The sequence below is a fragment of the Triturus cristatus genome, chromosome 2_2 (assembly GCF_964204655.1).
Source record: "Triturus cristatus chromosome 2_2, aTriCri1.1, whole genome shotgun sequence".
In the NCBI taxonomy this organism is placed as follows: Eukaryota; Metazoa; Chordata; class Amphibia; order Caudata; family Salamandridae; genus Triturus; species Triturus cristatus.
In genome coordinates, this window is record NC_140582.1 from 866,004,122 (window position 1) to 866,016,671 (window position 12,550).

The following is a 12,550-nucleotide window of genomic DNA, read 5'->3' on the forward strand; positions in this document are numbered from 1 at the left end:
GTGAACGTTCGTGAAATTCGATGAAATTTTCTCAGAATTAGGCTTTCAGAGTTAATGAGCGTCAGTGCATTAGTAAGTGTGAGTGAATGAGAGATGCAAGTTATTAAGGTTCTCGGTCCTTAAAGTCATGGACCCCTAGGGAGCTTGTTAGTTTGGATGAAACAGACAACCAATGGCCTGTAAGAGGAATAGTTATCTCTATTATCCTCACTTGCTATTTTGATGTTATCATCCCTCCAGTAACCTATATGAAAGGCATATTACGGGTTTATCTAAAGGGATTTTTAATCACTCTCTTAGAATCCCTTTTCTCATGGCTGAGTGAGATTTACCCACTTAAAAGAAAGTACTTCCTGAAGTATCAAGTGAGTCCGGCAGATAAGACAATCCGATGATAAATCATGTCACCTAAGCTGGTGGGTGAGAGTTCGTCCTTAATTTTTTATATTGTATGAATTCCCTCGACACATTAAAACATAGGAATTGAGGGTCCCCCATTTAGGTAAGCCTGTGGTATTCCCTCCACCCAGATAGCCTTGTGGTTTTTTCATTGATAATGTTTGGTAGATCGCTATCTTGGGCAGGCCCACAATCTTTTTCCACTTTTGGTTGTTGGAATGCAAACTATTCTTCACATCCTCTTAAGTTGGAATTTAGGGTAGTCACAAAGGCTTTCAATTATGTATGTTTCTCTGGATAAACATGAAGATCTACTCTGGTCAAACAGGAAAAATACATGTTCTAAAGCACAATTATGCTATACTTACATGGATTTTGTACTATGTAGACAATCTACATGAGTAAATATAATGCAGCATTGAATCCTCTTGCATATCAATTAACTTGATTAGATGCTCAACTCTAGAGAATTCACATATACAGCCATGTGGTCAAAAGACTTGTGGTACAAAATTACTGCCCTACCTGTAAAACTAAGCAAAAGACGCACAGTTGATGGATGGAATGCAGAACACATCAAAACATTCACCCCCAGTCAAGAGATCTGGGTTAAATCATTTATTCTTTTGCTCACCATGCCACCCCAGTTTGGACCTGGCCATCTGCAAATCAGTCTCGACCCTGTTCTGCATTCCGTCCATCAATTGTGTGTCTTTTGCTTTCTCGCCCTAAGTGCACCAGGTATGCCAAGACATGGATCCTGGGCTCTCTGTGCCACTGGAATCAAGCAATTCTGGCTGAAGAGGGGTGAAACCACGAAACCGGTCCTAGGATGCTTACTTCCGGTCCAGGGAGGACCTGGCTTGGCAGTTCGGGCTGGACTGTTCCCATGAGGCACAGGGTCAAGACTGATTTGCATATGGCCAGGTCTAAACTGGGGTGGCATGGTGAGCAAAAGAATGATGGATTTAACCCAGATCTCTTGACTGGGGGTGAATGTTTTGATTCGTTCTGCATTCTGTCCATCAATTGTGTGTCTTTTGCTACCTGTAATCCTAAGCAGTAGAGCAGTCTAAGAACCTTCAGCCCCAAAATGTCTTCCATGCACTGATACAGAAGTGCATGAAACCCAAACTCTAGACATTTGCCAAAACCATTTCAAGCACAGTCTGTGCCAAAGCTTGAGGACCAACTTGTGGCGTCATCCTTGTGTTTAACCCTCAAAGCAAAATAACTTTTTGGAAGTTCTGAAATGTGCATTGAGAAATATAGATGTGGTATCATCATGTGAGTTAATAGAAGGCTTGCAGCCTATTTCCAAGTAGCTTGAGGAACTAACTCCTCTTACGGTTCCAAGGATGGAGCAAACCTCTAGGATCCACCTTGTGACCCAGCAGCTCCTCAAATAAACGCTACACCAATGGAGCAACTTAGGATGATTAGGCCCTGGCTATAAAGTGCACAGTACTGGCGACATGCAAACTCTGCACCCCTTGTGGTAACACCCCACCAGTAACGTACAGTTAAGTTAAACCCCAAAGATTGGTGAATAAATGTGTGGACCAAGGTTTACCGATTCACATGGTATTTCCTTTTCAGTGGGGTTTAAGGCACACATTTACTCCTGCTCTGAGCATGTAATACATGTGTGCCAGGGGGCTGGTGTAAGTCATGGATTTGGAAGTAGGAATATGGGGAAAGGAAGGCGAGAATATTGGCTGCCAAGGGGACCAAGCCTTGCCTGAGAGTCGGGCAGGAGCCTGCGAAGTGTTCGGGCTGCAGTGCAATTTACCAGCTATATTTTCTGGATAGTAAAATTGGGACCATTGTTCCCTCACTTGGTAAATGCAGGAACTATGGTTCACTCATGATTGAGTGGAGCAGAATTTCCTACAGGAAACCCACTCCACTCCTAATCGAGACCCTAATGGGCACCAAGGTCCAAAAGGTGAACCTCGGAGACTGATACTGATGAACCGTTGTGGTAGGGATGAAGAATGAAACCATTAGGAAGCGGTACACCAAGGACGAGATTACAGCTCTTAACGTCTCCCCAGCAATCTTCCAAAAATGTGTAATGCTTCTCCTCCAAAAGTTCTAGATAATGTACAGTGGAAGTCCGTAGATGACTACATTATTTTTATTACGTGCATATGAATCCTGATACAAATTGTGGATGTTTTAGATCAATTGTTGGCTCGAATACGTGATCCATTGGTTTTGCATGTGGTATATGCAATATACCACACATGTTTGATAGTGAATAGCAAAACAGTCCATGCTATTACTCGTTCTTTTTTCTTAAACTTTAATTTAAATGTGCATGTTGTTAAATTAGTGACATTTCTTATTTTCATTTTACTGTAGTATTTTGTTTGATTAAGTAATACTGGTTCACTAATTCACCTGTGTTTGTTTTACAGGACCAAAATGTTACTCAAACATGAGGTAAATCAATGATTTTCTAATTAAAGCAACTAGTTAATGTTGGCTAGCATTGATTATATGACATCACATAACCTCTCCTAAAAGAATTATGTTTTATCTATCGGGCGTTTGTGTGAGCTGTTGAAGTGAAAAATTGTGTTTATAGCATTAGAGTATGGCATCCAGAAGTCCTCATGGATTTCAATATAAGTAATGTTGCATTTTCCTGTGAAACAATGATCATGCTGTACGTCTTCTCACAAATCTAATGCACTGCCTGCCTCTTTGATGTGTCTTGTTGGTGACCATGCAAAGAACTGTGCAAATGTTAGTCTTAAAGTATCTGGAGGATGGAAACATGGGTGTGAATTTTTAAAACCTAGCTACTTGGCCAAGGCAAGAATTGCTCAGAACTCTTCTCGTTATGAAAATAAAAATCTGCTTGTTTACTTTGGTGCCATGCATTGAGATGACAGCTTGTCTGCCTTCTCATTATATCACTGGTAATAGCTTCTCTGATAATGAGAGGGACAGTATTATATAATGGTTTAGAATTGACCAATATTGTGATTTTGCCCACTTTCTGCAAATCTATATGGAAGTAGGAAGGAAGTTGTAGTTTAGGGTTGAAATGCCCTATGAGCCCAACTGACCTGTTTAATGGCACTCACCAACTCATCTCCCATCTCTACCCACTTTGGAAATGGTTTGAAATGTATTCCTTGCAAGACCCGAAATTAAACTATTTCCAGAGTGCCAAAAAAGGTGGTGTAGGGAGGAGGATTTGTAGTCGCTTGGCAGAATTTTGCGTTGGCAAATATGCTTGTGTATATTCTGATTCTAAAATGTAAATCCTTAATGTTTATTTACAAGAAGTACAGTTTCCAGGCCTACGACTGAAAACGCATATGAAAATATGCACCAGTACAAAGACCTATCCCTGAACGTGCACCTATGACTTTCTACAAGAATTTGTGACTTAATTCATTTCCAAGTTGCCCATAATGATTTTACATCGATTCTCCGTTAATAATCCTTTTTTTATTTTTTTTATTTTACATTTATCAATGTAAATATTTTAATTTACTAAATGATGCCTTCGAGAAATTGTTTAAAATTGCACAATAGTCAAAGATTTTTTTTTTCAAGTTTTCATTTTGTTTTGTGTGCATTTTGTTTTGAAAGCAAACAACTGTCAATCTTGTTTTCATGCTTCTGAATGTACTTGCATATAATCATGGAGTACTCTGATAGTATTTGTAGTAGCTCCAAAGTGTAATATTTTGCAAACATGTGTGCACTTTTTTGTACTGGAACCGCTGTCAGTAATGCAAGGTGAGCTTACGCCTCACTGCATTTCCTTTGACCACGCACACTCACTGTATTAGTTTTAGTATTAATGAATCATATATATATATATATATATAAGTAAAAGCTTTTACATTTAGATACATAGTTTTGAGTGACAGGCTGTCCTCTGTCAAACATCCACACTGTGGTACTGGAAACTGGTTGCAGCGTGTTGTTCTTGACTACAAAGTATATTTCCTGGGCGTTGGGCAATAGGAACTGTTCACCTCTGTGGAGATCTTTGTAGTTCTCATTGGCTTGAGAAAGCTGTGAGCCAATGATGTTGAGTTCTATGAAATACAATAGCATGGGGGCTGGGCAGGCATCCTTGAAGGCTCTTTGGGTCTCATCCAGAATTTGGGGAAACTCTAATTATCTACTAAATATCTACCATCACATGAATGCTGTTGTTTAAGAAAGTCAGCTGTTGGATTGCACTCCACATTTAAGGGCAGATGTACGACGCGCAGAATAGTGCCTCGCATATTGCGAGTTTTTTGTGACTAGTAATTTGCGAGGTGCTATTTTGGATGTACAACCGTGTGTATTACACTGTTTGCGATTCCCAATGGGGTCGCAAATTGAGAGGCTCATGAATAACAATGATACATAAGTAACAATTGATATTGTAGAAAAGAGAATAGATAAAAAAAATCTATTCTCTTTTCTACAATATCAATTGTTACTTATGTATCATTGTTAATAAATCTTTATGCTTTTGTATATTTGAAAGTATGATTGGAAGTGTGTGTGATGGATACACAAGTTTTTGTAAGAATGCTATAATGTTTTAATATATTTCACTGATGTATAAATATAACTTATTTTGTATTTTTGCTACAATCATTGTTTCGGGTTCTACTTGACAGTACGTATTATCATTCTTGTGGTGTTTGGTTCAATTAAAGATAAATAGTAAGCAGGATGGAATGGAATGGATGGAGTAGGTTAAGAGTTAAATAAAAGGGAGGGAGTGGAGAGCGAATGCAGGAAGAGGCACTTGTAGAATAAATAACAGGTGAAAGTATCAAACATGCCAACTTGCTGGGCATACAAATCTGTAGAAATAAATTAAATAACAGCTGGTTGTTTAACAGCCAACTTTGGATACAGTTAGATATTGACCAACAAGAGAAAGGGAGAAAATCTGACAGAATTAAGTGACATTAGTTGAAAAGAATGTTAAGGTTAGAGTTGTAGTATTGCTTTTAAAAAAACATAGACTCATAGTAGACCAGCAGCTTGGTCTGTTGTCTTGTAGTTATGCGAGTGTTTAGGGAGTCCTGTGAATAAGTAATTACGCTTATCTAAATGAGGTAATACCACTGCATGAATTGTGTGTGTTTTATTCAGGGATGGGAAGAGGCCTACTTTCTCTAAGTAGATGTAGATGGTGTATAGTTTTATAAGTGGTGTGAAGGCGAGCTCACTGTCGGATAGAACGACCAAGTTTCAAACTCGCTCTATGAAAAGTGGTGGTATTACTTTCCAAGCTAAGCGTTGAGTTGAGCAGTCTTAAAAGCCAAATAAGTATGGCTCAGTTTCTTCCTCCTCTAACAGGAGTTTATTGTGCATTCAGTGGGATAGGGAAAACAGTAGAGAGTGATCTGAGATTGTTGTGAAGGGAATACAAACTACGTTTCGGGAAATAAAGATTTGTTTAAAGGGAGTAAATATTAACATTAAGAAATATAATTGAAGACTAAATATTCCTCTTGCTAGACAGTCTCTAGGTAAAAACAAAATTAGGGTAAGGCTTTGATCACTTTTTACGTTATGTGAAATAGCTACTTGTAAAGCACTTTGTTTAGCACTCCTAACTCCTGACAACTATCAGACGTGAGGCAAAGGAAGGTGAACTTATTTCTCCAGAATAGCATACCATTTGCGCTAGAACATTTAAAACATGTATTCTCCAGATTCATGAGCATTCCAGTATTCTTTTGTGAAACACACCTCAACAGTATCCCTTCCTTCTAGGAAGGTTGCCCTTTTAGAAACATTTAGCCCCATGGATGAAAACACTGATTCCAGTTCTTACCTGATCTGACGTGTTGACAATATCCTCACCTGTCTGCTAATATGTGACATCTTCTTGATGACTCCTTTGTACAATCCTGTAGAAAACGGACCAACTGAAGCTGAGCTGACTTCCATGTTCAGTACCATCAACCCCAGCAGACCCCTTTCACTCAAAGCACATTTGAGTGGACTTGTTATAGGGTTATCCACTCATCAAGCAGGTTTAGTGGACCTAGAAGATCAGTACACCACTAGTAGGTAGTTAACAGACAAACATTCAATAGATTCTATTGAAATCCCATCTCGGCCTCCAGACAGTAGGAATATATTTGCTTTTGCTGCTATGGCTGCTCCTTTCATGAAACCTTTACTTGATGTGGAGATCTGAAAAACTACGTTGTGCTGAGAAATGTAGTCCAAAGTCCTTTGTCAACAGACATAGTTGACTTTAGTGCGAGTTCATCTTTTCATTTGGCAGTCTTGCATTAACTGAGAGCCAACTTGAAAAACAAAATGTCTAAATCCCACCTTAAGAAGAAGGCAAAGAATATAGAAAGCCAGGGAAAGGTGTTCTATCTACCTGGATGCTTTATTTACATGAGCACATGGTAGCACAATAATGACTATTTATGAGATGAATCGGTCACTTGGGATTTGACAATGATACTTCTTCCCTTCTGAAACACTTCTTGAAGCAGGTTAGATTAATGCTTAACTTGGGTATGTGGGACTGTAGAACAAGCTCTTCTATTGTCAAGGTCCCTAACTGCCAGTGTATCTCTCATTATGAACATAGGCTCTGTGTGAGCCTGAAGGCATGTGTGAAGTCTCCAGACTAGAAACAAGAGGTCAAGCATCACTTCGGAAATCCTCTTACCTTCAGTTTGGTGGGAAGAAACATCTTCTGCCTCTATGTACGAAACACATGAATGGTCATAGCCAAATTACTTGGTTTCATCCAAATTATATCACTCCAGCGTTCTTTTCATTTTTGAGAATGGAATTAATCTTTCGGGACTATAATTGCCTTTGAGCCGAAGCTTCTCTTCTGGCTCTTCGAATAAGCCAAGTTCAGGCATCGCAGAGAAAACCCTCTACCTGTATCTCTAGTCTTAGTTGTGTCTCAGAGGCTCTAATGATGTCTCTGTGCTCTTCACATCACTAGTCATACTCCACTTCAGTTCCCATAATCCACGGGGGAGGGATAATGCTTACTCTACATTAACAGAAATAACCTTTGGATAACCCAGCTAAGATTCTTTCAGTCATCCACATTGTCTATGCTTAACAACGTGTCTGGCCACAACAGACAAGATATTGAGACCCTAAGAGAGCATTCCCAGGACATTTTATGGGGAATAGAGAGATGATACATATCAATTTCTTCTGCCTTCGAGTGAATGGTTTTGACTTTACCTCTATTGGCAATTTATTAAATAAATTTACAGAATTAAGTGGATTAGAAAGACACTTGCACATGTCAGCGAATTAAGATCTCAAACAGTACCTTTTATTTGTCAAAGGGAAACAACACTTGTATTAATTACTCAGTGCTCCATGTGGGTCTGAATGAAGCCACAAGTCTTCATCAAACTGGAAGTCTCTCTGATTGTGTTCCTTTGGCTTCAGAGAATCATTTTCCCCCTTTATATTAATGATTGTGCGGGTGCCCCATTTCAGGATTGTGCTTCACATGATGTTGCCCTGATTTTTCTACACTCTTGGATGGAGTTCTCCGTTAGTCCCTCAAAATTCTTTGAATCTGTCCAACAGAATTCAGTTTATTGGTGACAGGATCCGTCACGGCATGTCTCTCCCCAGAAAGCACTGATACATTTCTAGAGCCTTCTAGACAATAGAATTCAATATTGTGCCCCCTGGCACTAAGGACTAAGTATGTGTGCCAGTCTGAATCTGAAGATCAGATGGACAGCAACCAATACAATACCCGCCAAGTAATGTTTGCTTAAGATGTGTTTTGGGTAGCGAGCAGGGCCATGAGACAAGACAGGGACACTTTAGTGGGGACTTTTAATCTTTTCTCATAAATAAATAACACACTCAAGGAGCCTTAAGAAACAGATTGTAAAATGTAAATGGTTTATTTTAAAAGCCCAATCTAGTGCACACGGTATGAATTGTGACCACACATAATATAAACAATAAAGCAACAAGAAAATGAATAACTACTGTGAACAGCAAGAAATAGCCTAACATGGTTATTGTATTTTAAGCATTAACACACTTGTTTGATATGTCTAGGCACTACACTAGCCGATTAGTAAGGAGGAGAGGTGTGGCCTAACAGCTAGGGCGGTCGACCTCAAATCTGGGGAGAAGGGTCCCAGTCTCGGCAATGACGCTGAACATCCTGTGATTCCGGGAAAATCACTTAATCTCCCTGTGCCTAACAAAAATGAATGTGTCTTCATGTAATGCAAATGGTAATATGTAAAGTGCTCTGATACCCGATTTGGGTCTCGTCTGCGCTGTATAAAACTCAGTTTTATAAAAAAAAAAAAAAAATAGCCTAGCTTGATTTTCAATGTTAGTACTCACTCCACCCTGATTCAGAACAACAGAACTTATTGTTCTGTCTGGATAGCAATCCTATTCCTGTCACAGAGCAACTGTGTGTATCAAAGAACAAACTGAGCCACTGGGCAGCTGATGAAGGCCACTTGCCACCACACAGCAACGTTCAAATAAAGTGGGTGCTGAAATTGCACCTGTCCTGTCTTGATGGTGCCGGTGTGAAGATCTCTCTAATATGTAGCTTTATGTTCACTTGTTTAATCCTTTAGCAGTGGTCGGTTGTCAGCTGTTAAACTTAACAATCAGTTAGAAGTCGTGCAATTCCCTTTCAGCTGTTTGAAATGATTAGACAATTTTCTTTGAGAGAAACAAACGTAGCAAGCAAGCACTAATTTTCTAGAAGCTCTGTTTGTTCTAATTGATAGTAATGATATGCTTCAGCAGAAATGATTAAATCTGTATCCGCAAAAGATTGATTATCCTATTTGCATGAAAGAATTAAAGAACAAAACAACACGTTAAGAATGATAGATAAAATCATAGTGGTTTGTTTCTTTATTCTTGGACTATCACACATTTCAAAGTAAGAGGTCTCTGGAGAGAAGAAAACAGAGTGTTTACGGTATCCTAATTTAGCAGATTCCGAGGTGGTAGTCCAGTGGTTTATGGCTTTTCTACCTCCAGACCTCCTGGTTTGTGACAGTGGTTTTGTTCACAACATGTGGATTTCTGTTGGCTGCAAACATATACCAACCTGTATTGCAAAGTGGAGAACATGAACAGGTTCTTCATGGACCCTCCGGCGTACCATAGCAGTAGAAGGGCTCCTATTGAGATGGACACTCAGTCTGCCAAAGATTTGGCAGATTAGTGCTGTGCTCCCCTCAGCCTACCCTGCAGTTTAGCACATCGATCCAAAAGACTTCTGGACACCAATCTAGACCATAATGATTTCAACCCCTTCAGCATGGAGGACGGCTTCAAGCCATCCGCTGCACTGGTTCTCGTGTGCTGAGGACTTCTCCATGCCGTCCTGGCACCCGAGGCAGTAAATCCCTCTGGTGCGAGCAACTGAAGAATTTCCTTTTATTCATTTTAGCTGCGGGAGCTGGGAAAGAGCTACACCAGCTTCCGAGGCTATTTAATTTTTTCTCTCTGAAAAGATCTGTGCACGTAGCGCGCTGACACCATTTCATTTTTTAAAAATATTTATTTGATTGATTTTAACATACAAAGAGCAAGAACATGCATGGTACCAACTAGGCATGACTTAGCAATGATTGTATCTATCCGCTGTCCAAGTTCCATAAGCAATATGATAATTAATCCAGGCATAAGTACAAAGAGTAACCAGAACTGTGGAGTTCTCAGAGGGAAGAAAAAGGTCATGACGATACACAAATTACAAAAGCACAGGAAGGTGCCTATAAGCTGTATAACCCGTCTATGGTCTAGCCATGATCAGAGGGTGGGCCTGTAAGCTCATGGAAGCGGTTCATTCTCCGAGGTGAATCTGGTACCCTTACTCCAATCTCGTTATACCTGTGAAGTGACCCTCCATGATATTATGGTAACTATCTCTCAGGCAGCATCGTGTGCTGAGGAAGAGGATGCTTGGCTCGCTATCTCCTGTCATCTAACTACTTATGCACTGGGTCCAGGGTGAGAAAAGTAACTCTCCGGTCCCCCTGGGGCAATAATGGAGTATGGACTTCTTTTTTATGTGGTTCAATCAAATGTCAGTCATGCTGCAAGGATTCCCATCTGGTCTGCCCGTGCACTCAGGGCAGTGGTCATCATTCTTGGCCTCCACATTTCGAATGACCATCTCCCAACACCCTTCACCCACCGTCTGCCCTCTCTAGTGCGCAGGCCCATCAAAACCGTGGCCTGAGCACATGCCCACCTCAACAACACAGAGTCAGCAATGGATTTCCTGGGCCTCTGGGGCTTTCCCAGTGCATGGCAGTTTTTCTTTTGATTAGGACAAATGCGAGGTCAGTTAATCTGGCACCTTTCACATCCACTGCTTCTGTGCTCGGGGGTATATCTCAGCCACCAAGCCCTGAATCAGACGGGAGAGGTATCAATGGAAAGGAGAGATTCTTCCCTTTCCAATGGTACCTTTCCCTAGTGGATCCCTGCTTGGGGATCACAGAAGAAAGGCTGTGGCTCCCTGCAGAACCCAGAACTTTCTATTACAGAAATATGAGGAAAACGTGTTTTTCAGTCAAAGTTTAAAGCTTACAAGGGATTCTGGGTAAAACAACCAGGTGAGAGCCACACAAGTCACCCCATCTTGGATTTCCCTGGGTGTCTAGTTTACAAAAATGTACAGGTTTGCTAGGTTCCCTAGGTGCCAGCTGAGCTAGGGTCTAAAATCCACATGCACGCACTTTGCAAAAAAACTGGTCAGTTTTATGTGGAAAAATGTGATGTATCCATGTTGCGTTTTTGGGCGTCTACTGTTGTAGGCACTAGGCCTACCCACACAACTGAGGTACTATTTTGATCAGAACACTTGTGGGAGCAAAACTAGTAGGATATTTATTATTGCCAGTGGATTTCGCTGCATTTGTGCCCTCCAAATGTGAGACAGGGTATAAGAAAGAAGACATTTTGAAAAATATCCTCTAAATCTTATGCTGGTACAAGAACCCACGAATTCAGAGATGTACAAATAACCACTGTTCCTAAACTCCATATCTTGTGGCCATTTCAGAAATACAAAGGTTACCTAAATACCTATTTTCCACTCTACATATTTCACCATATAAATTGGTCTATACTCTGTACAAAATGAAAAACCATTGTACGGTGCAGCTCCATTGTTGGCCCTGGGTGCCTCAGGTTCTTTCTTGGAGAACCTAGAAACCCTATATATCCCCACAACCAAAAGGGTCTAGCAAACGTAATCGTACATTGCTTTTGTAAATCTGCCATTGTGACAAAAGGTTACAGAAGAAAGCATTCTCACAAATGGCTGTTTTTTTCTACTCATTTTCAGTATTTATTTATTTCAACTGTTAGTTTCCTTGGGGAACCTCATGGGATCTACATATATGACCCCTTGCTGAATTCAGAATCTCATCTATTTTTTAGAAATGTATAGCTTTCCTGGATCACCCATGGGTTTCATGCTGGTTTGCACAGCTAACGAAGTAGGTTGAAAGCACAAAAAAATAGGAAAAATGGTCTACGTCTTTTAAAACAAATGCCGAACTTATGGTAAAAAATTTGGTTTTTTGATTCAGCTCTGCATTTTCCTGAAAACTGGGAAGATGGTGACTTTAGCACATCAAACCGTCCATTGATTCGATTTTTATGAAAAAAAACACACTTTTATCCAAAGCACTTTTTTCCTATTTTTCCCCAAAAACTCAAAATGTAGCTATATTTTGGCTATTTTCTCGGTCCTCACCAAAGGAGTTGACAAATCCTGGGTACCTTTAGAATCCCTGGGATGTTGGGGGAAAAAAAGATGCAAATTTGGTGTGAGTAGCTTATGTGGACTAGAAGTTATGGAGGCCTAAGCGGAAACTACCCGAAATAGCTCAAAAAAGGGCGAGACCTAGCAGCTAAAGGGTTGACAAAATGGTATGAAGCATCCTAATATTATGGGCAATAGCACCCATAAAGAAATTATGCAGAATGAAAACACTGAACATTATATTGACTTGTATTTAATTGCTATAATATTTGGCCCCAACTGCTAGTAGATTCAAATTCCATTGGGCGAGATGAGCGAAAGAAGCTTCATATGTTAACCAAGGCTGAGTACCGCTCATGCCTACTCAGGCCCCAGATCATACCTAGC

The 12,550-nt window shown here is 40.2% G+C and overlaps 1 protein-coding gene across 2 annotated transcripts in view; it reads left to right on the forward strand.

The window, feature by feature from the left end:
- RELL1 (RELT like 1) overlaps positions 1-12,550 on the forward strand; it is a 117,678-nt gene that overhangs the window by 89,871 nt on the left and 15,257 nt on the right. For both annotated transcript variants that reach the window (XM_085642289.1, XM_085642288.1), the window contains exon 7: positions 2,823-2,847. In XM_085642289.1, the coding sequence (XP_085498415.1) occupies positions 2,823-2,846 (24 nt within the window). In that variant the 3' untranslated portion in view covers position 2,847. The remainder of the gene's footprint in view (positions 1-2,822; positions 2,848-12,550) is intronic.